General features: G+C 36.6%; 1 protein-coding gene across 1 annotated transcript in view; it reads right to left on the bottom strand.

The window, feature by feature from the left end:
* Nucleotides 1–2,968: 2,968 nt before the first annotated feature.
* RAB2A (RAB2A, member RAS oncogene family) overlaps nt 2,969–25,252 on the bottom strand; it is a 92,269-nt gene continuing 69,985 nt past the window's right edge. Inside the window, exons 7-8 of the mRNA XM_036263758.1 lie at nt 5,358–5,426; nt 2,969–3,233 (exon numbers count right to left, since the gene is read on the bottom strand). Of these exons, the coding sequence (XP_036119651.1) occupies nt 3,138–3,233; nt 5,358–5,426 (165 nt within the window). The 3' untranslated portion in view covers nt 2,969–3,137. The remainder of the gene's footprint in view (nt 3,234–5,357; nt 5,427–25,252) is intronic.

The following is a 25,252-nucleotide window of genomic DNA, read 5'->3' as shown; positions in this document are numbered from 1 at the left end:
CCTATCCTGACAATCTTATTACTAGCTCGGAGGGGGATTCACTACCTATGAGAAAACCAATATTTCATGTTCCAAAGCCAGACATAATTTTTTTGAGCAATTAGACACATTTTGGTATCATTTACATTCCTACTCTACAGATTACTAGAAGATAAAAAGACAATGTTCTTGTTAATAGGGTATTGTAAAATAAAATTTAAAATAACAACTATGTGAAGATTCAGTTGAGTTCCCATAAACAGGGTGCAGCAAAAGTAGGTTTACAGTTGTATGGAAAATATAATAATACAAGAATAACCTGTTTGCTGTACTCACAAATATAAACCTACTTTTGCTCCACCCTGTATTATTGGATATTTGTCTAATTATATGCTACTCTTTCAAAAATCTGTTCTCCATTCAGTTGTTTTAAATTCAGAAGACAAACAGTAACACTATCTTAATGAAGATTACAACTTTGAAATGTTACATGTTGAAACATTATTAAAAGTTGTATTTATTATTTTTTTTTAATGACTGATTTTCTAGCTCTTAAAACATGTCCATATGATGCTACAAAAACTAATCAATTACAGTATTCAAGATTCAATTGCAGGTGCCACTATTACATTATTTGTGATACGGATAATAAAATGAAGAATAGAAAGCAGACAATAACATTGTTTTGTTCACTGAGATAAGATCAGATATATAGAGAAAGTGGTAATGAATTAGAGAAGTCCATTCACTTCTAAATACACTTTAGGAGCTGTATTTGAGGGCTCCATCTTTTCTTAGGGTATTAAAGTACATGTGCTTTTAAAAAAATGTTTTTATTGATTTTTTAGAAAGAGGGAGAGGGATAGAAACATTGATGTGAGAAAGATAAAAAGCTCAGCTGCCTCCTGCACGCCCCCTACTGGGGATCAATGGAGCCTGCAACCCACGCATGGGTCCAGACTGGGAATTGAACTGGGACCTCTCAGTCCATGGGACTGACTGATGCTCAGTCCACTGAGCCACATCAGACAGGCTCATGTGTTGGTTTTATTTACTTTTTTAAACCATTAATTTCATTCTTATACTTGATTTATAAAAGAATTAGGCCAGACAGCATGGAAAAGAAACACATTAAACTTGGTATAAAGCAGAACAAGTCCTAGTTGCCTTAACTTTTGCTACTCATCACTAAAGAGAGTGAATGGTATGATCAATGATTTTGGTATGACTAATTTCAGGAAAAATAGTTCACAGTAAAAATACTCAAGAAACCCCATTTCCTCTCCCTTTTCACTCCAGGAGCTAGCTAAAAACAAAATTAAGACAGGTGACATCCCACAAAAGTAATGTTATAGCTTTAACAGAGCTTTGCCGAACCTTCAGGGAAGACCTATAGAAAAGGTAAACTCATGCTCAGCTGGTGTGGCTTCAGTGCTTGAGCGTCGTCCCATGCACCAAGAGGTCGCTGGTTCAATTCCCAGTCAGGGCACATGTCCAGGTTGCAGGCCTGATTCCCAATAGAGGGTGTGCATAAGGCAGCTGACTAATGCTGCTGTTTGTCTCTCATCGATGTGTTTCTCTCTCCCCCTCTTCCTTCCCCTCTAAAAAATATCAATAGAAAACAACAAAAAACGTGAAGTCATGAGTGAATTGAAAGTAGTTTCATATTTAGAACTTCTTCATAGAGTTTTTTATAGTTTAAATATGCTTTTGCACTGGTTGAGAAATAGAAAATATTGCTTATATCATCAATAACAAAAAAATTTTAATACTGTGAAGAGTTTTATCACATTTTAACAAAATTTTTTTTAAAAGGGCATTCAAATTATGACCCTTTTAAAAATATGTTTAGATACATGTAAAAGCTGTGGATGGACTAAAAAAAATAGATTTTTAAATAAAATGATGTGGTCATAATAAAAACACTTTTATACATAGGATTTTATTTTGCACTGCTATAACAATTTCATTATAGACCAGGAAAGAAAAGAAAGAGGGAAAAAAAAAGGGATAAAACCACCACACTGAGTATATTACTAAAGCTTTTCTACTCTTTAACAAGATCTTCCATCTGGTAGATTTATTGTTATATCCCCTTCAAAACAGACACGATGCTTATCATATTTTAAAGATTATATGTTACCACTGAAAGAAAAATTTTACACAGTCACTGTACATCAGGGTTGAAAAACTGTCCTGCATGAAAAATATACTTAGAAATCATGTGAATAAAAGAAAAATTACTGTGTTTAAGGAAAAATTAAAGTCCTCATAATGTGCCATCTCAACGTGGACATTCATTCTTCTTGGAGTCGCTTAGGTGTACAGAGTTCTTGCTTCTGCTCATTTCCCTCATTATATTATGTTTTTACCCAATAGCACTCATTAAGGCAAACAAATCCTTTTCTGAAGAGGTCTTAAAGAAACTGTGGACAAATAGCAAATTTTGGCATTAAAACAGGTTAACACATACATAGCTTTTTAAATGTACATTAAGCATATTTTTCTTGGACTAGTGACAAGAAAAGATGAACATGCTTGCTAACAACATCAAAAAGTTTAAAATTCAGTGTCCAAGCAATTCCTAATAATGCTGCGGTAGCTTTAAGCTCTAGACAGTTTAGAATTTATGCAAATGCATTAATGAATTCAAGCTTGGCAAATTACACCCAAGCAGGTTATTAAACTATATATACAGAAAGTAAATGATAAATACAGGATTAAAAGAATCCTCCTGTTTTTCCTTATAGCCTTGAAAATTGACAAACTTGTTGAGGACAGTTCTATTAATATTAAACATTAGGTAACCACAGGTGTTGGGAAACCTAAATACAACAAACCAATTTAAAATACTCAAGATGATTTTGTAGTGTTTAATACAATTCAGTCCGTAGGTAAGGGCACAAGACAACATTTAACAAAAATAATCACATCAATTGACCTAGAAATCAAATGCAAATAGACATGAATACAATCTCCAAAATCTGTCTTTTTAAGTGAACATTAACCATTTATTCAAAGTTATACAAGAATTTGAAAGAGTAAAGTCTTCTGTGACATAAAGCTATTTCAAATAGTTTCATGTCTCAGCTGAGCAGGAGAGGGTGAAAGAAATAGTGAGTAGGCCCCATTTGGGCAGCGAGGCAGTAAAAACGAACTCAACAGCAGCCTCCCCCCGCCTGCTGTCCTCCCTGATTGCCTGCATGTGTGGCGTTAGTAGCAGCATGCTGAGGGCCAATTTTAATGCCATTTGCCTGAAATAAAAGACAAAGAATAATAAATGTAACAATAAAAGCCCATTTAATTCTTAATGATATAACTTTACCAAATAACTCAGACACATATTAAAGAGATTTCTACAACAATTAAAACAAATCTCTCTTACGGGCTGTTTCTTCTTTTTAGGAACAATATTGTGGAAATATTTCTGAAAATAATTATTTATCATACCAAGTACTGGGTAAACAGAAACTGGATAGTGCAACTTTTCAAGGAATTCTCACAATGGAGAAAACGTTTAAAGCAATTATTGCAAGTCATCTTTAAAGGATAAAAATATGTAAAGCCTGTGCTGCCCTAACACAATGTCAAATCCTCTCTAGACAGCATTTCTCTTCCATGTTGAATCAGCTGTACAGGCTACGGGCATATGAGTGTTCTGTGTCATCAATAATTTCTATGATCCCCAAAGACATGGCAGCTTGCCAAGAACCCACACACAGAGCAGTTCTTTCATTCATCAAACTCACACTTATGTCTTAACCCTCACTCCCTCAAGTGGATTTTACCTAAAAATACAACACTTTGAGAAAAGTAATACAGTAGCTTCAGAAATTAAGCTCTTAAGGAAACTTTACGTCACAGTAAATCTCAGATTTATAGTGCTTGGCAGTTGTTCTGCAACAGGAGTAGCCTTGGGGTTTCTGGCACTAGCTCAGTATTGACAGCAGCTGATGTGGTTTCTTTTCGCTCTTTTGACTCCTCTTTAATAAAAAGCATGCCCTATGGCTCATTGGTTTTGCCCCCTCTGGGCTGGTAGCAACTTCTTGAGGAATCAAGGAGTCAGACTTGGCATTAGGCCAAATAAATCGCACGGCCTGTTGGCTCCTGACAGCACATTACAATCAAAGCTGCACCAGGCACAGTACAGCAGTCAGCTACTATATGAAACCAGACAGAAACAATGAACGTGCACTTTTACACAGTGGCTCAATTACTGTTCAATTTATATGGTATTAATCTCTGAATGGTGTTGCCTTTAAATTAACTCAAGATCTACCACCATATAAGCCTAGAAGATAGGATTTAGAAACCATAATACTCCATATTAAAACAAACGAGAAAATCAAGTACTTTTTGGAAGACTTGGCAAACCGTTTGGTTTGAGCAAACAATATTGAGGCAAATGATAAAGAGCCTCATTTATGTCTAGGCCAAGAGACACACACACAATGGCTTCCTAACATAATGCCTTCCTAACTGCGACTGGGGGAGGAATACGAGTTTTTCTCTTGGAAGCAAAAAGTCTTAATAAGAATGGCAAAAATGTTTATGTAACAGTAAATAAATAATATGCTATATCCACACAGTGGGGATTTAGGTAAAAATGATGACTGTTGGTAAACACTCTGAATTATATGCTTCACAGCTTTATAAACATTTTATCCTAATCATGTTGATCAAAACTGGCTCAAAATAATTTTCCAGAAAAAAACCCCACAACAAACCAATGCCCCCCGCAAAAAACCCCCCAAAACAAACCAGTGCCAGTGGCCAATTACAAATATTAATTTAGTTTCCTGAAAATACACTATGCTATACTGGGAGTAATTTCCAAATTGAGCATTTCCTGCTTTCATATCAGACAACAGGGAGAGCATCATCTTGCATTAGTGACACAGTACATGCATTTACACAAATAGAAAATTATTCCCCAAAGCAGATGACACCATATGGACATGTGGATAAAAGTGGATTTTCTTCTCTCTTTGGAGGATTTATATTATTTTGCATTGCTTACAATAAAATGGATAGGGTCACTTATGTTAATCTGTTTGCAGAGATAAAGTGATACTCTACTAGGACATAAACATTTAACTATGTTACAATAGCCAACAAAATTTCAGTTAGATGATTATAAACTAATCTGGTAAATTATACCAAATATCCATTTTAGGAATTAAAAAATATAAAATCATGAATCCAAATAGTAATCAAAACTCAGTTCTAAATTAATTAAAGTATGATAGTCTAACCACTATGCTGTATATCTGAAATACAAAATAACAGTAAATGTACACTGTACTTACAAAGAATAAATAAAAAAGCATAAAAAAATAAATTAATATTGGCCAATAATTTGTATATGTATATACTACCTCATTATTAATGTCAAAGACTCCTTCTTGGATTTTTTCATAAATTTCTTTTGCTGTATTAATAAATGCCTGAAATATAAGGTAGAGAAATTGGTTCAAATGATTTAAACCACAATAATAAAATGACATTATATACAAGCTCTGTAGAATATCATAAAGTTCAACATAAGAAAATCAACCAGTGTAATACATCATAGTAACATAATAAAGGGCAAAAACCACATAACAATTTCAATAGATGCAGAAGAAGCATTTGACAAAATCCAACAACCTTTCATGATAAAAACACTCAACAAAGTAGGATTAGAAGAGAACTTTCTCAACCTGATAAACAGAATCTAAGAAAAAAACCACAGCTAACGTCATACCCAGTGGTGAAGACTGAAAGCTTTCTCCTTAAGATCAAGAACAGAGCACAAATGCATGTGAATATATCAGCAACAACAGCCAAAAAGTAAAAACAACACAAATGTTCAACCGATGAATGAAAACCAAAATGTGGTATAACCATATAATGGAATTTATTCAGCCATAAAAAAATGAAGTACTAGCCCTAGCCGGTGCTGCTCAGTGGTTGGAGTGTCGGACTGCAGACCAAAGGGTTGCGGCTTCAATCCCTGGCCCTGGTAGGGGCACGTGCAGGAAGTAACCAACCAATCAATGTGTCTCTCTCACATGGATGTTTCCCCACGTCCTTCCACTGTTTCAAAAAATCAATGGAAAAAAAGACCACATAAAAGACCACATATAGTGCAATTCCATTTACACAAAATGTTCAAAGAGGTCAATCCACAGAGAAAAAAAGCAGATTATTGGTTGTCATGGTTTAAGTGAAGGGAGGAAATGGAGAACAATTGCTAATGGGTATGGGGTCTCTGGTTAGGGTGATGAAAATATTCTGGATTAGCAGTAATGGTTGCACAACATTGTGAGTATACCAAAACCCAATGAATTGTACCCTTTTTAAAAAATCCTCACCCAAGGACATTTTTCCATTTTTTTGTTCAGATAGAGTGGGAGGGGGAGAGAGGACGAGAGAGAGACAGAGAGAGAGAGAAACATCAACGTGAAAGGGACACATCGAGTGGTTGCCACCCGCACAACCAACCAGGGCCGGGGACAAACTGCAACCGAGGTACGCACCCCTCAGCGGGAATCGAACCGTCTCTCTGGACCAGAGGCCGACGCTCTAACTGCTGAGCGAAACCGGCCAGGGCAGAACTGTACCCTTTAAAAGGTGACTTTTTGCCAGGCGGGTGTTGCTCAGTGATTAAGCGTCGACCCATGCACCAAGAGGTGGCAGGTTTGATTCCTGGTCAGGACACATTCCCAGGTTACGGGCCAAATCCCCAGTTTGGGGCATGCAGGAGGTGGCCGATTGATGTTCTCTCTCCTGGATGTTTCTATCTCTCTCTCTCTCTCCTTCCCTCCCTCTAAAATCAATAAAGAAATAAAATAAATGGCCCTGGCAGGTTTGGCTCAGCGGTTAGAGCGTCGGCCTGTGGTCCAGAGAGACCCGGGTTTGGTTCCCGCTAAGGGCATGTACCTCCGTTGCAGTTTGTCCCCGGCCCTGGTTGGTCATGCAGGTGGCGGCCACTTGATGTGTCCCTTTCACATCGATGTTTCTCTCTCTCTCTCTCTCTCTCTCTCTCTCTCTCTCTTCCTATCACTCTCTCTGAAAAAAAAAAAAAAATGAAAAAATGTCCTTGGGTGAGGATAAAAAAAAATTAAAAAAAAAAAGAAATAAAATAAACAGGTAAATTTTATGGTATGTGGATTAAGTCTCAAAAGAAAAATGTGTAATGTGAGAATAACACGCATGAGAAAAACATGTCAATTATATAAACTGCGTTAACTTCCATGTTGAAACTAGCTTACTTTTGGAGGTTACTGTCCCCCACAAAATCCTTTTTGCCAGGAAATGTATCTTCATATACAGTTTAAGAGGGGAAAAAAATAACAAAGGATGCTTATAATAAAGAGATAAAAAGACAGCTCAACTTCTATGCAATGTGGAATAAAACTGTACCCTTTTCCCATACAGCACACTAGTAAATTGACAAAAAATAGTGTTAGAACATTGGAACCAAATTAAGCCTCTAAATACCAGAATTAATCCACAAACATTCTATAGTTATACACTATATTAAAACATTTTATGCAAGTATTGCCAATGGTATGGAAGGTGTTTCTAAATGATCAGATTTGAGAGATCACAAAAAATAGCATTAATAAGTCAGGTGCTCTTTAATTAGCATTCTATGAAAATTCATAAAGAAATCTATTCTTTACTACCACTGATACAGACTTAATTCAAAATTTGAAAAGTAAACAGGGTTTACGGAGAGGAACAAATCATACCTTTCGTCTTTTCTACACTGGAAATATCTGACTGCTGAACTTGCCACCAGAGCTTTTGTTTCCTAATTAACAGGACTGATATGTTTTCACCTTTAAAGGCCTTACAGCTCCCTGGAGTAATCAATCTACTGCAGCTCAATTACTGCACCAAGAACACACCAGTCAGTGAAGGAGACATGAACGACTGCGGCAGGAGCACAGAGATATGAATATGCATAAACTCTAAGTGGCTGATCGAATCATCAGAGAGGGTCAGGAGAATTTGCAGCAAAATAATGAGAAGAATTAATCACTGCAGATTCACAAGGCACTTTGGAAGTGAGTGAGCTTTTTCATGTGTGTTGGAGTTAAAGTGAAGGAGAAACTGGCTTTCAGCCAACTATAAATTGATTTACATTGCTCAAAATTGAAGTTATCCCGATAAATAAGGAAAAATTTAACTTTATTTCCAATAACATGTCAATTATGGTGATGGCCTTAGAAACCAGGCTAACCAAATACTGAAGTCAACAGGGTTGGAATTCCTTGTAGGGCCAGCCACATGTGTACATTTCACTAGAATGTTAGACAGAACTACATGGTCCTATAAGTGAGTTATAACTTCATATAAACACGTTACAAAAGTCATTATTAAATGTGCCAATTTATGTAAATAAATCAACTTTTTGCTAATTTGTTGATGAATCACTTTAAAAACTGGCTTAAGAAAGCTAAGGCTCTATAAAAATTTCCAAGTCAATACTAATTTTATTGCCTAAATAGTACTTATTATAGAGAAGATACTGTATAAATGGATTTTATCTACATCATACCAAAAATATTTAATATTATTAAGTAATTAATTAGTGATCAGTTTTAATGAGTCCTCAGAGTTTGGTTTAGTAGACATTAGTATACCTGTTTTAAAAGTGTGTGACTATAAACTGAAATTATCCAGTTCCCAAATATAATGAACATTAAGGCTTATTGGAGTTCAAATGAAACTTCTAAGATAAGAGTCTTAGGTGTCACAGACAGTATCTTTCCACTAAAGCAGCAAAGCATCTCAAGAACTTGGAAAGACAAAAAGAGATACATAACTGTTACAATAATTGACCATTTTCTTTAATTTCTCATTTCACTCTAGTCACTAAAAATCAAGCCCCATATATATTTTTCAAGGTAGAGAAATACCTCTAGAACACAGAAAAAAGAAAAAGAAAAAAAAAAAAGGAATTTAGCGACAATAAATTAAATAGATACTACAAAGACTTTCACTTTAAAAGCTTTAACAGGATGGTTTTAACTTGAAATTCCTTCAAATTTCAGACAGAATTTTAACCAGTTTTACCTTTCCTATTTCCCAGGCTATAGAAGCAAATTCTAAAGGGAGGGTGGGCTGGGAACAAAGCAGGCATGAGGGGTGTGCCAGTGTGCATGGTAAGTGGGGATGGGCATATGCAGCATTAAGGGAAGGGGTACTGGGGAAATTGCACACAACAGCAGCTGTGGCAGAAATACTGTGCAGACAGCTCCTGGTGGCAGAGTACAAGTGTTAATGATGATGATCCAAGTTACCCAGGAGAGAGAGGCTCAGTGTTTGCCATTTCACATAAGAAATAGAAAATATGTTCTTGAAAACTTTTATCATTATTCTTATAAGGTTGGATGTTTACCAGGCTAAGATTAAAAATCTATCTGGGCCCAGCCGGTATGGCTCAGTGGTTGAGCAATGACCCATGCACCAAGAGGTCACTGGTTTGATTCCTGGTCAGGGTAAATGCCCAGGTTGTGGGCCTGATCCCCAGTGTGGAGCATGCAGGAAGCAGCCAATCGATGCTTCTATCTCCCTCTCCTTTCCTCTCTTTCCAAAATCAATAAAGAAAAAATATTTTTTAACAATCTATCTGGAACACTTATTTCCTTAATATCAGAAAAATGAGCAAGCTGATGGCATACCTATAGAAAAATGTTAACATTAGTTAATGCAGTACTTTTAAAACATGACATCCTAAAGATCATTAAAGCTTTTGTGACACATAAGTTAGAACTACAGTAAGAACTCTATATTCATATATACTTCACATTTCACATATAGTCAGTCCATATAATAATAGGTTACAGAATAGGAGAAAATATCGGCTGAGAAACTAATGTCAAAGGATTGCATTATCAGCCCTGAGAAGCAAACAAAATCTAGGTGGATCCATGATCACAAAGTATCAACAGATTTCTGTGCAGCTGACTTAATTTGGTGAGCCTCTGCTTTCCTAGGCAGTGATCCACTCTAGTATCAGAAGCCCGACTCTCTTCATTTTATCATTAGCTCTCCTCCTTTGCCCTACTTTGATTAATTGCCATATTCAGTCCTTTACCTTCATTAGCCATTAATTACCTTCCACCTCAGACACTAATCTTTCAATCCTTGGCAGTAGTTATTTGAATGATCCTGATAATATCTAAACTTAAGCAAATTTTCAGACTTTTATAGTACAGATTAAAATAAACTATAATGCATTATGATTCAAATACATATGCAGCAAACACAGAAGCTTATGTGTACCCTACCTATATCATTTGTCATTTACCCAAGGGCACCTATTGTTATCACAGATGAACACTTCTCTAGACACTATGGGAGATACAGGAAGAGGATATAGTTCCTACTGTTGCTCAAATAAACAATTTAGTTGGGAGAATCTAAGCACAGGGGTTAAATCTCTGTTGAAGATGCAGGAATAAACAACATTCTGCACTGATTAACAGAGGGAGAACCTGTGCAGGGCAGGACTAAGGTAGGTCTGGCTATAGGCCATGCACAATGTACTAAGAGGGCCTTTACAGCTGACAAGAGAGAATAGAGGCAAAAAAAAAAATTTTTTTTACTATGGTTTAACAGTTTTTAAGGCAAAATACTGAAAAGAAATTCTCTCTACAACAGAGTAACATTTATTTCCTTATGTAACATGCTGCCACCTGGTGGAAAGATAAAAATTACAGCATGTGTTAGGTAAGAATTCAAAATAAAGTAGTTTTATTTAAACATCTTGAACAGTTGATAGAGACAAAGTACCCTGTAAAATAAGTGACTTTTTAATTTTCTCCTAGAACTGGGAAACATGCAATAACTAGAATGTTTACTCTTCTTCTCAATTGCTAACAATGCTACGGACATTACAAGTGTCCATTTGCCGAAGCTAATAACCAATATTTACTAAGTACTTACTATGGGCCAGTCACTATTCTAAATGATTTATGCAGGTGTTCATGAAGAAAAATACAAAGTATGTATAAAATTAAGGAAATTAATTTTAATTTTCTTTCAAGAAAATCTGTTTTTGGGATGAAGTTATACCTGTAAGATCGGCAGAATGGTTAAAGGTGAAGCTCTAGAACCAGACTGTCTAGGTTCAAACCTAGGTGTGTTGCTTGGGACCCACTGCTTAAGCTCCCTGTACACTGAGGAAAATAATGGTGCCTACTTCATAGAATTGTTGGATGAATATAACACAATGAAAACTGTGCTTGCCATCTCTCCTTGTCGTCTCTCCTCATAAATATTTGAGTATGGTGAAATGTGGGGAACAATAAGAGAAGAGAGTAGGTACTGAATGTGAACGTGCCCTGAAACACTGTAAACTAAAGGAGACACAGTGATCAATGCTCTTCAGTGAATTAAAATTAATTGATTAAATAAAACTAAACATTAAACAAGTAAATTAGCAACACATACTGTGTTCAATGAGCCCTAAAGAATAAAATATATTGAGATCAGATTCAAATATTATGCAAAGATAGGAAAGTCTTGAGAAAAGAACATTAGACTAGAATTCAAGATTTCGCAGTTTAAATACAAAACTCCTTCAAATTCTGTGACTTTAAAATGTTCTGATTTTATTTGATTAAGCTTCAGCGGGAGAGGACTCATACATACATCATCCAATATAGTAGCTTTCAAATTGTATTTCATGGAAATCCTGCAAGGGCCACCTCTTGGGGATGAGGTTGGAAGTAGGGATAGCCCACTGAAAGCAGAACACTTTTCTCCTCTTCCTCCCTCATTTCCCATGGTAGCCGTCCTCCACCCTCCCACCCCAAATCCAAAGCAAAACCGTTCTGCTTTTATTTCTTTCATACTGAGTTTCTTGTGTTCCGTTAAGAGGGCCACTGCTAAATCTACTAACTTAAAAAGCACACTTCTTACATTCTTTATAAAGCTTCTAGCTAAAAATTATTTTAGATTTCTAGAATTATTTTGAGAAGTATTTAATAGTTGTGATTATTTTCATCCTTTGTGTCCTTCCTCCCCTTTAGAAAAATTAACAGCAGCAGTGAATGCTTATTAAGGAGGAAAGGAAGTAGCCTAAACAAATCTTGATCAATTTTACCAGGAAAATAAAGGGGGAAAGAAACCGGAACAATTAGATTAGAAAGGTTTGGGAGATTACAGTATTTAATAATTTCCTATTTCTATTTTCTGTCAGAGACAACACACAGGTATGTTTAATTCCTTAGTAATTTAGCTCTTCCATTCAACAAGCATTTACTGAGTACTTGATTTCTACCAGGCACTGAGCATATTCTGGTACATTATGAGTATCTTTAACCTCAAAGATATGGTACAGGACATATGTAAATCCAAAACTGAAACACAGAGTGGAAACTTCCACAATAGGGATAATGTGGCATGACTACTTGATGGTAAAAAACTGTCAAGAGAAAAAGTCCTTGGAGTGAAAGCCTGAAGATTAAGTAAGCTCCCACGCATTTATTAGGAAAATTAAGGGGAGGAAAGAGTATTCTGGACAGAAAGGCAGATTTTAAGCTCAGTTACGTTGCAAGTAGGGGACAGACATATGTCTAGAGGTGACCCACTAGACATCAAGAAACCCTAAAAAGGTACAAATCAGAGGATAGTTTAGTAGATGAAATATAAGGAGGTAAAGTTGGCAAGAGGAAGACCAGTAAGGAGTCTAAAACAATATCCAGGTAAGAAATAAAGTCCTGACAAACCCAAACAGTGGTAACAAGTATGGAAATCAAAGATCAAACTTAGCATCTACTTTGGAGAAATCAGCAGAACTTGTTAAGTACGGTAAAAACGCTAAGGTGTTTAAGGAGAACTCCACTTTTGGCTTAACTGACTGGGATGGAAGGGTATGCCGTGAATTGAGATAAAAAAGGAAAAAAAAAATCAGGTTTCAAGGATAAAATGAGTTTATTTTAGACATAGGATTCTAATTCTTATGTCATATATATGAGGGAAAGTCTTGGTAGTTGGTGATCTATACAATTGTGTGCCTATGAATATACACTACAGATAAAAGTACGAATATGTGATATGCACATATCAGCATGATTTTCTTCAGTAAAGTTTGGCTATCCTGGTTTAAAAGTAGAGAAGATGAATGCAACTTTCTAAGTTAGTGTGCTGTGGATATCCTTAAAGTTCCCTAGGGTGATGGCTAAATAAGGATGGAGAAGCTGATTGATGCTAGTCAGCAAAATCTTATTTGTTAAACTAAACTTTCCGCAAGCATGATAAGGTCATGTCAGATTTCCAGTGGACCAAGGCAAGTAAGATGTGTTCTCAATGCAATTTAAACCTGCAGATTTTCAAGTACCGAAACAGGACACAAGTCTTAGCAAGAGACCTTGAAATTGGTCTTCTTAGTTATTTCTAAAGTCTTATCAAGTCACATGTTTTCCCCTGACATAGAAACCCACCTATCTGATGTCAGTTTAGGTGGCCTGGCAGGTTTCTGTAACCTGTCTGTGATTTAGCTGGCTGGAATTTCACCTTAGCTCTATCTTGAGTACTTTAACAGCAAAGCAATGACTTTTCAGCCCTGATTTTTCAACAGTTTTAAGATATATATATATATTTTAATCCTCACCCGAGAATATTTTTCTATTTATCTTCAGATAGTGTGGGAGGGAAAGAGTGGGAGAGAGAAACATCGATGTGAGAGGGACACATCGACTGGGTGCCTCCTGCACAACCCTGACCAGGGCCGGGGACAAACTGTAACCGAGATACGTGCCCTTGACCTAATCGAACCTGCAACTCATTGGTCTGTGGGCCGATGCTCTACCATTGAGTGAAATCGGCCAGGGATTAAGATATTTTTAATTACCAGACTTTTGTCTCGATTTCTGACATACGTGTGTGCGCACGCGCACAGATTTCAAGTGTACAGCTCAACAAGATGTTTATTTATTTTTCTGGTTTTACATAAATTTCCAATCTTAATTTTAAGTAAAATTGATAAACATAGGAAAAAAATAACCCATCAAATGGCTAAGAGATCTGAGAAGAATATTTGACAAAGTGACTACTGTTTGGGAAATGGCAAATTTAGTTATTATTCACACCACAGTCACCTTAGGTCTGTGCTGGAGGGAACATAATAATTTAAGTTTTGGTAATGTACAGCTCTAAGGAAATAAAATGTTCATTTACAGGGAAAATACATAGGGAAACAGGGAAGGGATTATACACATAAATAAACCATGTCTGGGGTATTTTAAAATCTTCAACAAGCTGGCATGAGGTTTTGGGGCAGGGTTACCCCCCCTAACCTGCCATAATTTTTGCTGCAGTTATCCCTGGGTCTAAAAATAACCTTTCAAACCACAAAGACCCCAGGCATCTACTGGAGTAAGCTCCTTGTCAAAGGAGGAGCCAAGTCACTCAGTGGGGTTTCCAAAAATCTAATATACATATATATTTAAATCCTCACCCTAGGACATGCTGAGAAAGAGGGAGACAGACACACACACACACACACACACACAGAGAGAGAGAGAGAGAGAGAGAGAGAGAGAGAGAGAGAGAGAGAGGAAAACATCGATCAGCTGCCTCCGTAAGTGCCCTGACTGGGGAGTGAACCAGCAACCTTTCAGTACATAGGGCAATGCTCAACAACTGAGCCACTCTGGCTGGGCTTGTAAGTTTTTACAGTGCTTAGGGCAAAGGTTCAGGACAGCATTCCATCTCCATGTTAACAAGTAGGACCAAGGCATAACCTGATTAAAAACAGAAGAGGAGTAAGGCTGAATTAAATAAACAAACCATCTAAACATTTGCTATCTACTATATGGGGAGATGAAAAGATAGTCTGTTTTCAAGGAATTCCGCCCTCTGGTGAGCTGACATCAAAAATAAATGTCGTCATAGAGTGTTAAGATAAATTCATGTCCAGGATGATACAGGAATGAATACAGAGAAAAGAGCATATGAATTCTCATTCGGTGTGCTTGTGTGGTGGTGGTGAGTGGTGGAAGGGGTCAGGGAGGTGGTGCCATGTGTCATTCCAAGAAAAGGCATCAGACTTGACTATATCTTTGAAGGATCAAGTAGGAAGGAAGGGCATTTCAAGTACAGAGAACACTTTCTGTGGATGGGGATCAAGAGTACCACACAGCTGATGGCTCTTAGTTTAATATGGAGAGCACTTTGTGGGGAGTTAGCAGATAGAGACTTGTATTCTAAGCAAAGGAGTTTGATTCTGAAGCAGTGGGGAACCACACTATTTAATAAAATTGGAATGTGACTCAATTTTCATTTTTAGAAAGATCTTACAGGCAACAATGTAGAGGACAGGGAGTCCAATTAGGAAGCAATTAAGGAAGAGGACAATTTGGAGAGATATTTAACAGGTAGAAATAACAAGAAACAAGTGGAAAATAACACATGCTGACTGAACAAATGACCGTAAAGTGGTCTGAGAAAGGGAATGCTCCAGGATGCAGGATACTGAAGGCTCGCAGACCACAGAAGGGCTATCTGTTCAGTCTGTGTGTGGTAAACAGGGAGGGTCGGAGAACCACTCATGCAGAGATGTCCAGGCAGCAGGAGTCAATGTGGAGCTGAATACACCCTAAAAAGGGTGTCTGAAGTCATAGATTTAGGTGACATTTCAACATGAAAAAGCTGGAAAAGGGCCCTGGGAAGGTTAAAAAGGCACAAAGAAGAGAAAATGGTATCATGGAGCTAAGAAAAAAGGACATTTAGTTAAGAGTAGTAAAAAATCCCCAAGGGACGGACTGTTTAAGGTAAGAACAGAAAAGCATTTGTTAGGTGAGGCAATTAGGAGGTCAAGGGTAACCTTGGCCATGGTAGAAGTAGTCACTGAGATGTAAAAAGAATGAGAAAATAGATATAGGTATTACTACAAACTAGAAGAGAACATATTCAGAACTGAAAATAACAGATTTTTATTTTTAAGATAGTTGAACGTGATTATGTAATTATGTGCCGAGAGCTGTAAAAAAGGAGAGGATTAAGATGATGAAGTTTGAAGGAATAATGCTCTGAAGAGATAGGAAAGGGCTCCACCAGATTCTTTAGTCTCTACTCTTCAGAGTTAGCCCATGATCAGCAGCATCAACATTATTTGAGAGCTGGATTCAAACAGGCCACACCCCAGACCTACTGAATCATAATCTGCATTTTAACAGGACTCCTAGGTGATCTGAATGCTCATTAATATTTGAGAAGGACTGCTCGAAACACAACTTATTTGGGAAAAAAATTTTTTGCAATATATTCTGAGCTTAAAAACTGTCTTCACATTCTCCACTGCAACCTGTATGTTACCATGAAGAGAATAAGCAAAATAAAAGAGACACCAATCCCTCAGATGTTGTGTGTTCCCCACTCCTAATTCCATATTTTGGGAGGAATGGCTTTATCACACCTGCAAATATCTGGATTACATAAAAGTCAACAAATTTCTTAACAGCTGGTTCTCAAAAACTAATACTATTGTAAATTCCTTATTTTAAGGGGGAGGGGAGTATTGTCTAGCTCCTCCTAAACTTGTTTGACTATGTAGAAGTGAATCATTTTAATTAACACTCCTCACAGGGGAGGATAACCTTCAGTACTGCTATTCTCCACTGTGTAGCACAACATAAAGAGGAATGGATGGGTACTGGATTCCAGTGACAGTAGAAGGCGCTCCTGGTGATCCTCATACCAACTTTACAGTCTGTCACAGGACAGACCACAGGGGTTAAATTTTCCTGGAACCCTGCAGAGTAGGACACTAAACAAAGTTGTGTTTCTGGAATGAACTGCCAGAGGGTGGCAGCTGAGGAACTATGAACCTGATGGCAGTTACCAGGCAGATGTGATCTCTTGATGTTCTCAATGATCTTCAAGTCTTACTTAAAAATGGAAGTCAAAATTTATCAAAAGTATTTATTGCTGGTCACACAGTTGATTCTTATTTGCTTATCAGCAAAATACTTAGTAAAATGAAGGTCAAAATAATTTTCTTCAATCAGAAAACCTAAATCTCCTTTTCCTAATATAAAAAGTGATGATACTATAAAGGCTCTGCACATTCAGCATAAATATTACTTGAGTAAATGATAGGCAACTAAATATCGGGTCCCCCCACTACATGCTTTACACTCAAATATATGTATAGCATCCAAATATTATGTTTAAAAAATCAGTAGTAATGGAAACTGAAAATGTAAAGAATGAGTTCCGATCTCCTATTACTATGGGAATACTATACAGACAAGAATATTTTGGTTACAATTGGCTTTTTAATTTCATTAACATTTAGGAGGTGAACTCCAGGGTATACTTCTACTATCACATTTATGAGCATATCTCCTCAGTGAGTTACAAAAAGGATAAATGATAATAAACACCATGTTTGGAGCCATCCCAAGTTATATAAAACTGATTAAAATCCACTTCATAGAAAGAATAAATTCCCTTATTATAACTTGTAACTTGGAAATTATAACTTAGTTTGAAAGCAAATATGCTTAAACATAACACATATGTACTGAACCAGTTTGCTAATACAGAGGTTTCATATGAATAAAGTTGTGTATATAATAAATATTTGTAAGTGTATATGTGTGTATGGTATTAATGTTATATATAATTTTATAAATATAAAACTGTATCTATCTATTTATCTACAAAATAGGAGATCTTGTCTCAGAAATTCTTACCTCTGTAAATAGTATCTAGTTTAAGCAAACTAGGGTATGATTTTATTTTTTATGTTCTTTAGAAAAAAAACATTTTTTTTAATAGAATTTGAAAGTAGGGACTGGTGCAGCCACTATGGAACTCAATATTGAGGTGTTTCCTTAAAAAATTAAAAACTGAACTGCTGTTTGACTCAGTGATCCCATTTCTAGGAATATATCCTAAGAAGCCTGAAACACCAATCAGAAAGAATATATGTACCCCTATGTTCATAGCGGCACTATTTACAACAGCTAAGATCTGGAAACAGCCCAAGTGTCCATCAATAGTTGAATGGATAAAAGAGCTGTGGTACATATACACAATGGAGTACTATGCAGCTGTAAGAAAGAGAGATCATTTATCCTTTGAGACAACATGGAGGGACCTGGAGAGTATTATGCTAAGTGAAATAAGCCAATCAGAGAGAGACAAATACCACATGATCTCACTTATTTGTGGACTATAATGAACAAAAAAAGCTGATGAACAAAATAGACACAGAGATATAGAAAGGAGTACAGTTCAGACTGACAAACTTCAGGGGGTTGGGGAGGCGGTGAGATAAATCAGAGGATGTATATGAATATATGTGTAACCAATGGACATAGACAACAATGCTTGGAGGGTGGGAGAAGGACAGGGAGGAGGGTGTCTGGGGGGAAAAAAGAAACAAAAATTAATTAATTAGTTAAACCATTAATTGATTAGTTAAAAAAATAAAGATTAGCTTTGGGAGAAAAAAAATGTAGAATTTTGAGTGTAATTTTTTTTTTAAATCCTCACCCAAGGATATTTTTACATTTATCTTCAGACAGAATAGAAGGGAGGGAGGGCGAGTGGCAGAGAGAGAGAGAGAGAGAGAAACACTGATGTGAGAGACACATCGACTGGTTGCCACCCTTATGACCCCAATCAGGGCTGGGGACAAACCACAACTGAGGTACGTGTCCTTGGCCGGAATCGTGCCCTTTGGTCCACAGGCCAATGCTCTCCACTGAGCCAAACCAGCCACGGCTTGGGTGCCATTTTTATTTATTTTTATTTTTTATTTTTTTATCCTCACCCGAGGACAGTTTTTGCATTTATCAGAGCGGAAGGGAGAGAGGGAGGAAGAGAGAGAGAGAAACATTGGTGTGAGAAAGACACATCGACTGGTTGCCACCCACACAACCCCAACCAGGGCGGGGATAGACTACAACCAAGGTACATGCCCTTAGTGGGAACCGAAACTGGGACTCTCTAGTCCGCGGGCCGACACTCTAACCACAGAGACAAACTGGCTAGGGCTGGGCGCCATTTTAAATTTAAGATTTGTTCAAGACCAGCAGCATAAATTCAGAGGTTATAGTTAAAGGAAAATATAAAGTTCAAGACATTCTAATTAGAGCAATGCTGAATGATGTATGAGTGGGTGCCTAAAGTGAAACAGAGGAGCTCAGTATGGTTTAGGAATTTATTGAACTTGGATTCGGGTGGCAACATCATCAGGAAGATGCTGAAACAATTGAGAATGCTCACTGTAGAATTCACAAGTCAGAGAAAGCCCATAAACAGAAGTGGTGTCACTTTATAACAGTACTTTCCAGTCTTCTTTCTCTCCCCCAGGTTGTTATTCCAAAGAAGTATTTTAAAGATCACAACCATATACCATCCCATCTACTAATAAATAAAGAAGATTCATGTATTATGCTGAGGTATATCAATTCACTTCATTGATTTTAATTGTATCCCATTATAATAGCCCAATGTTTCTCAGTCTTGGTACTATTGACATTTTGGGTCAGATCATTCTTGGTTATGGGAAGCTCTCCTGCATATTTTTCTCTAATACTACACTGACCCTTCTCCTCTTCAGCAGATTTACTGATTAAAAGTAAATCTATCTCCATCAACAACTCAACTAATGCTGAAAAAATGGTGTTATTGTATGTTGTAAGTTATCCAATCTCTTACAGGGAAATACAAGAGTTAATCTTCAGCCTGGCTGGTATGGCTGGTTTGGTTGGACTGTTGTCCTGTACTTCAAAAGGTGGAGGGCTCAATTGCTGGTCAGAGCATGTGTGGGAGCAGCAAATTGATGTTTCTCTCTCACATCAATGCCTGTCTGTCTCTCCACCCTCACCCCCATTCCTCTCTCTCAAGTCAATTAAAAAAAAAAAACCACAAAACTAAACTTCACGGTCTCTACTTGCATTACATATCCTCTCCTACATGAGGGTCTTCCAAGTTCAGGCAGTAAGTTGCGGATAAATTCCTGTCTTAGCCCATAGCCCCGCTGATGGAGGATGGCATTAATTAGGCAAATCCAAGTCCTTAGAAAGCAAAAACATAAGGTATAGTACTTAAAACAAATTTCCATTAAATTAATCCCTATTTTCTATAACCCCAAGTCATTAACTAATCAAGAATCTATGGACCCTATGAAACTAACATATTTTAAAAAATATGTTTTTATTGATTTTAGAGAAAGGGAAAGAGAAATAGAAATATCAATTAAAGAGAAACATTGATTGGCTACCTCCTTCACATGGAGCCCACAGCCTGGGCATGTGCCTTGACCAGGAACTGAACCAGTGACCTCTTGGTACATGGGACAATGTTCAATCCACTAGCCACACTGGCTGGGCCAATAGTAGCATATTTATTTGTTTTATATATATATATTTATATATATTTTTTTATCCTTACCCGAGGACACTTTTCCTTATTTTGTTCAGATAGAGTGGGAGGGAGAGAGAAAGAGAAACATTGATGTGAAAGGGACATATCAAGTGGTTGCCACCTGCACAACCCAACCAGGGCTGGGGAAAAACTGCAACCGAGGTACACGCCCTTAGCGGGAACTGAACCCGGGTCTCTCTGGACCGCAGGCTGACACTCCAACTGCTGAGCCAAACCATCAGGGCTTATTTGTTATATTTAATCATGACTCCTCTTTAGATTTAATTCTAGTAGGCTAACTCTTATATAAATCCCAGAAATGATATATTATAATTTTATGAGCTATACAGTTTCCTATTGAGGCCTCAGCTCTCCTGCCACAGAAACCGGTGTTGAGTACCTATCACAATGCAGATGCCTGATAAATGTTGGCTTAGTTGTCCTTCTTCCCCCTTCTTGAAGTAGAAAGAATATCCTTTGTTAGTCTTCCCCGATCTCAGAAAAAGAAACTAAGTACCTGTTTTCTAACATTTGCAGAATAAAATAAAAAGGGTGCTATTCACACTTGATATCAGATCGCTGCCTCCTGCACGCCCTCACTGGGGATTGAGTTTGCAACTTGGGCACGTGCCCTGACCGGGAATTGAACCGAGACCTCTCAGTCAATGGGATGCTCGATCCGCTGAGCCATACTGGCTGGGCAAGATGATGGCACTTCAAATTGATTTAAAATAGTAGTTCCCTTAATCTTATTGTGACCCTACCAAAATGCTTTAATACAGGTGATGGAGAAAAATAAACTAAAGAATAAATGTGTACTGTACAAATATCTTTACATAATGATGTACTTGTTTTAAAGTCTAACAAAGCGTAGGAGTTTGTTTTAAAAAAATACTAGTTTGTCTATCAAAGTGAAAAATATATAATGTTTAATCCATTTTTGAAGTTCTTCTTTTAGTTACTTTGCTAAATGTAATACTCATCTTCCACCCAGGTCCTTCTAATTCCATATAGACGAGTTCTTTTTAAAATAAGTATCAGTATTAATTTCACTGTCAGCTACTTCTGAGAAATCTTATTAAGAAAGTCTATGCAATCCTGGCTGGTCTTCTCAGTGGTTAGAGCACTGGCCCGCAAACCAGAGAGTCCTGTGTTCGGTTCTCACTAAGGGCATGTACGATTACAGTTTGTCCCCGGCCCTGGCTGGGTCGTGTGGGTGGCAGCTACTTGATGTGTACCTTTCACATCGATGTTTCTCTTTCTCTCTCTCCCTCCCACTCTATCTGAACAAAAAAATGAAAAAATGTCCTTGGGTGATGATTAGGAAAAAAAAAATCATTGGGTGGCCTGGCCAGAGTGGCTCGGTGGTTTAGTGTCGACCCATGCACCAAGAGGTTGCTGGTTCAATTCCCGGTCAGGGCACATGCCCAAGTTGTGGGTCAAATCCCCAGTAGGGGACATGCAGGAGGCGGCCAATTGATGTTCTCTCTCATTGATGTTTTTATCTCTACCTCCCTCTCCCTCTAAAATCAATAAAGAAAAAAAAAAAGTAAAATAAATTTAAAAAATCGGTTGGGTGTATTTGTGTGGGTCTATTTATGGGTTTTCTATTCTGTTCCATTGATGTATTTATTTATCCATTCACTAGTATCACAGTCTCAATGACAATACCTACAAAAGACTTATAATCAAACAGAGCAATTTTCCTCTTCTATTCTTCTTTTTCAAAATTATCTTAGCTAGTCTAGTTCCTCAGTCTTTCCACATATATTAATATTGCCAGATATTGACAAAAACTCCTACTGGATTTTGCTAGGAATTAGGTTAAACTATGTATTAATTTACAAAGAAGTGACATCTTTACTTGGTTGAGTATTCCAAACAACTAACATAGTATCTCTATTCATTTATTTAAATCTTACTTTTTCATCAAGTTTTACAGTTTTCAGCATACATGTCCTATTCATGTTATTTTTATATTTATACATAGGTATTTCATTTCTTTTTTCTGCGATTATAGATGGCATTGTATTTTAAACATTGGTGATCATTGCTTACTAGCAGAAATAGATTTTTAGATACAGGGTGAGGAAAAGTAGGTTTACAGTTGTTCATAAAGAACATAATACAATTATTAAATAATACAATAAACTGTTTCTTGTACTCCCAAATGTAAACCTACTTTTGCTCCACCCTGTATTTGTCTTGTGGTCTGTAACCTTGCTGAACTCACTTTTTACCTCATGCGTGCATGCATGCGTGTGTGAATTCCTTGGGATTTCCTAGAGAGCCAAGTATGTCATACACAAGCAGAAAGTTTTATTTCTTCCTTTCTAAGTTGTGTGCCTTTATTTCCTTTACTTGCTTTACGCACTGACTTGGACTTTTACTGATATGTTAAATAATGGTGAGAGCAGACATTGTTCTCTTGTTCCTAATCTAAAGTGTAAAGCACTCAGTCTTTCACCATTAAACATAATATCAGCTATAGAGTTCTTGTAGATGCTCTTTAACAAGCTGAGGAATTCAATTCCTTTTTTTTTGTGAGTTTTAAAACATGTGGGTGTTGATTTTTGGCAAATACTTTTTCTGCACTGACTGCTATGATGTGGGTTTCTTCTTTATACTGGTGGATGATACTGATTTGCTTTTGAGTATTGAATGAGCCTTGCATGCCTGGAACAAATTTCATTTGGCCATGATGCATATATTTTATGTACAAGTATATTATTTTATATATTGTTGAAATTCTATTTGCTGATATTTTGCTGAGAATTTTTGTATGCACACACACACACACTTTTAAAAATATTTTTTCTTTATTAATCTTAGAGAGAGGAAGGGACAGGGAGAAGAGAGGGAGATAGAAACATCGATGAGAGAGAACATTGAATGGCCACCTCCTGCATGCCCCCCACTGGGGATTTGGCCCACAACCAGCGACCTTTTGATGCATGAGTTGACACTGGCCAGACTGTATATATTAATAGAAGTTATCAGTCTGAACTTTCTGGGGTTTTTTTTTTTTTTTTTGGTATGTTTTGGTTTGATAACAGGGTAATATTAGTTTTATAAAATAAATAAGGAGATGTTCCATCTCTTCTACTTTCAGGACAAGACAGTATAGAATTGTTCAACCTTTCTTTAAATGTTTGGTAAAATTCTGTAGTGAAACCATCGGGCCTAGAGATTTCTTTTCAATGTCCTGGCTGGTTTGGCTAACCAGTTAGTGCATCAGCCCACGGACCAAAGATCGTGGATTCAATTCCGGGAAAGGGCATGTACCTTGGTTGTGGTTTGGTCCCCAACCCTGGTAGAGGTTGTGCAAGAGACAACCAATCAATGTGTCTCTCTCACATCTATGTTTCTCTCTCTCTCCCATTCTGTCTGAAAATTAATGAAAAAAAAAATATTTACAGAGATTTTGTTTTGGAAAATTTTAAAAGAATGAATCTGTTTCACACTAGGTGAGCTATGGTAGTTTGTGTTTTTTTGGGGGGGGTCTATTTCATGTAATTTATCATATTTATGTATTATTAATTTGATGTCTGCAGGATCTGTAGTTATATCTTGTTTTGTTCATACAGGTAATATGCCTTCACTCTTTGTCAGTTTTGCTTGAAATCTGTCCATTTTACTGACCTTTAAAAAACTAGCTTTTCTTATTTATTTTCTCTATTATTTTCCTGTTTTCAGTTTCACTGATTTCTGCTCTTATCTTTATTATTTCTCCTTCCTTGTATTTGCTTTAGGTTCTTGATGAAGGAGCTAAGATGATTGATTGGAGTCTTTCCCTCTAATGTATGCATTTAATGCTATAAATTTCCCTCTCTGGAGCATTATGTTTCCTATAAATTCTGATATGTTGTATTTTCATTCAGTTCAATGTACTTTATTTATTTATTTATTTATTTTAGAGAGAGGAAGGAAGAGACAGAAACAGCAATGTGAGCAAGAAACATCAACTGGCTGCCTCTTGTATGCCCCCTAATGGAGATGGAGCCTGCAAGCGGATATGTGCCCTGACTGGGAATCAAACCGGGACCTCTCAGTTTAATGTATTTTAAAATTTCTTTTTACACTTCCCCTTTGAACACCTACACTACTTAGAAATGTATTGTCTAGTTTCCAAGTCTCTGGAAGTTTTTCCAATGATCTGTTATTGATAACTGGAATCAAGAGAACTGAAAGAAGAAATAGATAAAACCATAATCATAATTGGAGACTGTCTTTGATTTCTAATTTAATTCTACTGTCTAGTTTAATTCCATTGGTTCTAATGCTTTTTGCTTTACATATCTTTTGGCTCTGTTGTTTGTGTATACAAATTTAAGATTACTATGTCTTCCTGATGGACTCATCTTTTATTATTATATGATGTCTCATGGCCTCCGGCAATTTTCTTTGTTCTTAAGTCTACTTGATACTACTAGAGACACTCCTGCTTTCTTTTGATTACTGTGTGATATATCTTTTTCCATCATTTTATTTTCAACTTGCCTGTATTGTTTCTATTTGAAGTGAATTTCTTGTAGACATCATATAGCTGTTATGTTTTCTAATCCTCTTTGCCAATTTCTTTTGATCGTTGTAGTTAGATAATATACATTTCATGTATTTATTGCTATGTGAGGTCTTAAGTCTGCCATTTTATTTTTATTTACTATTTTTTGTTTTTATTCCCTGCCTTTCTGAGGGAATTCTTTATTTATCTAGAATAGATAAATTCTACAATTTATCTATTGTTGTTTTTACTGTATCTCTGTATATTTTAGTAGTTGCTCCAGGTATTAAATTGTATACATAAAACTTACCACCGTCATTATTTTTTTCTCAGAACCATCTTTTTTGTTCTCTTTCTAGGATTCTGATAACACAATGTTAGAGC

Source organism: Molossus molossus, unplaced genomic scaffold (genome assembly GCF_014108415.1).
Source record: "Molossus molossus isolate mMolMol1 unplaced genomic scaffold, mMolMol1.p scaffold_m16_p_16, whole genome shotgun sequence".
In the NCBI taxonomy this organism is placed as follows: domain Eukaryota; kingdom Metazoa; phylum Chordata; class Mammalia; order Chiroptera; family Molossidae; genus Molossus; species Molossus molossus.
This window is presented reverse-complemented; position numbering and strand designations above follow the sequence as displayed.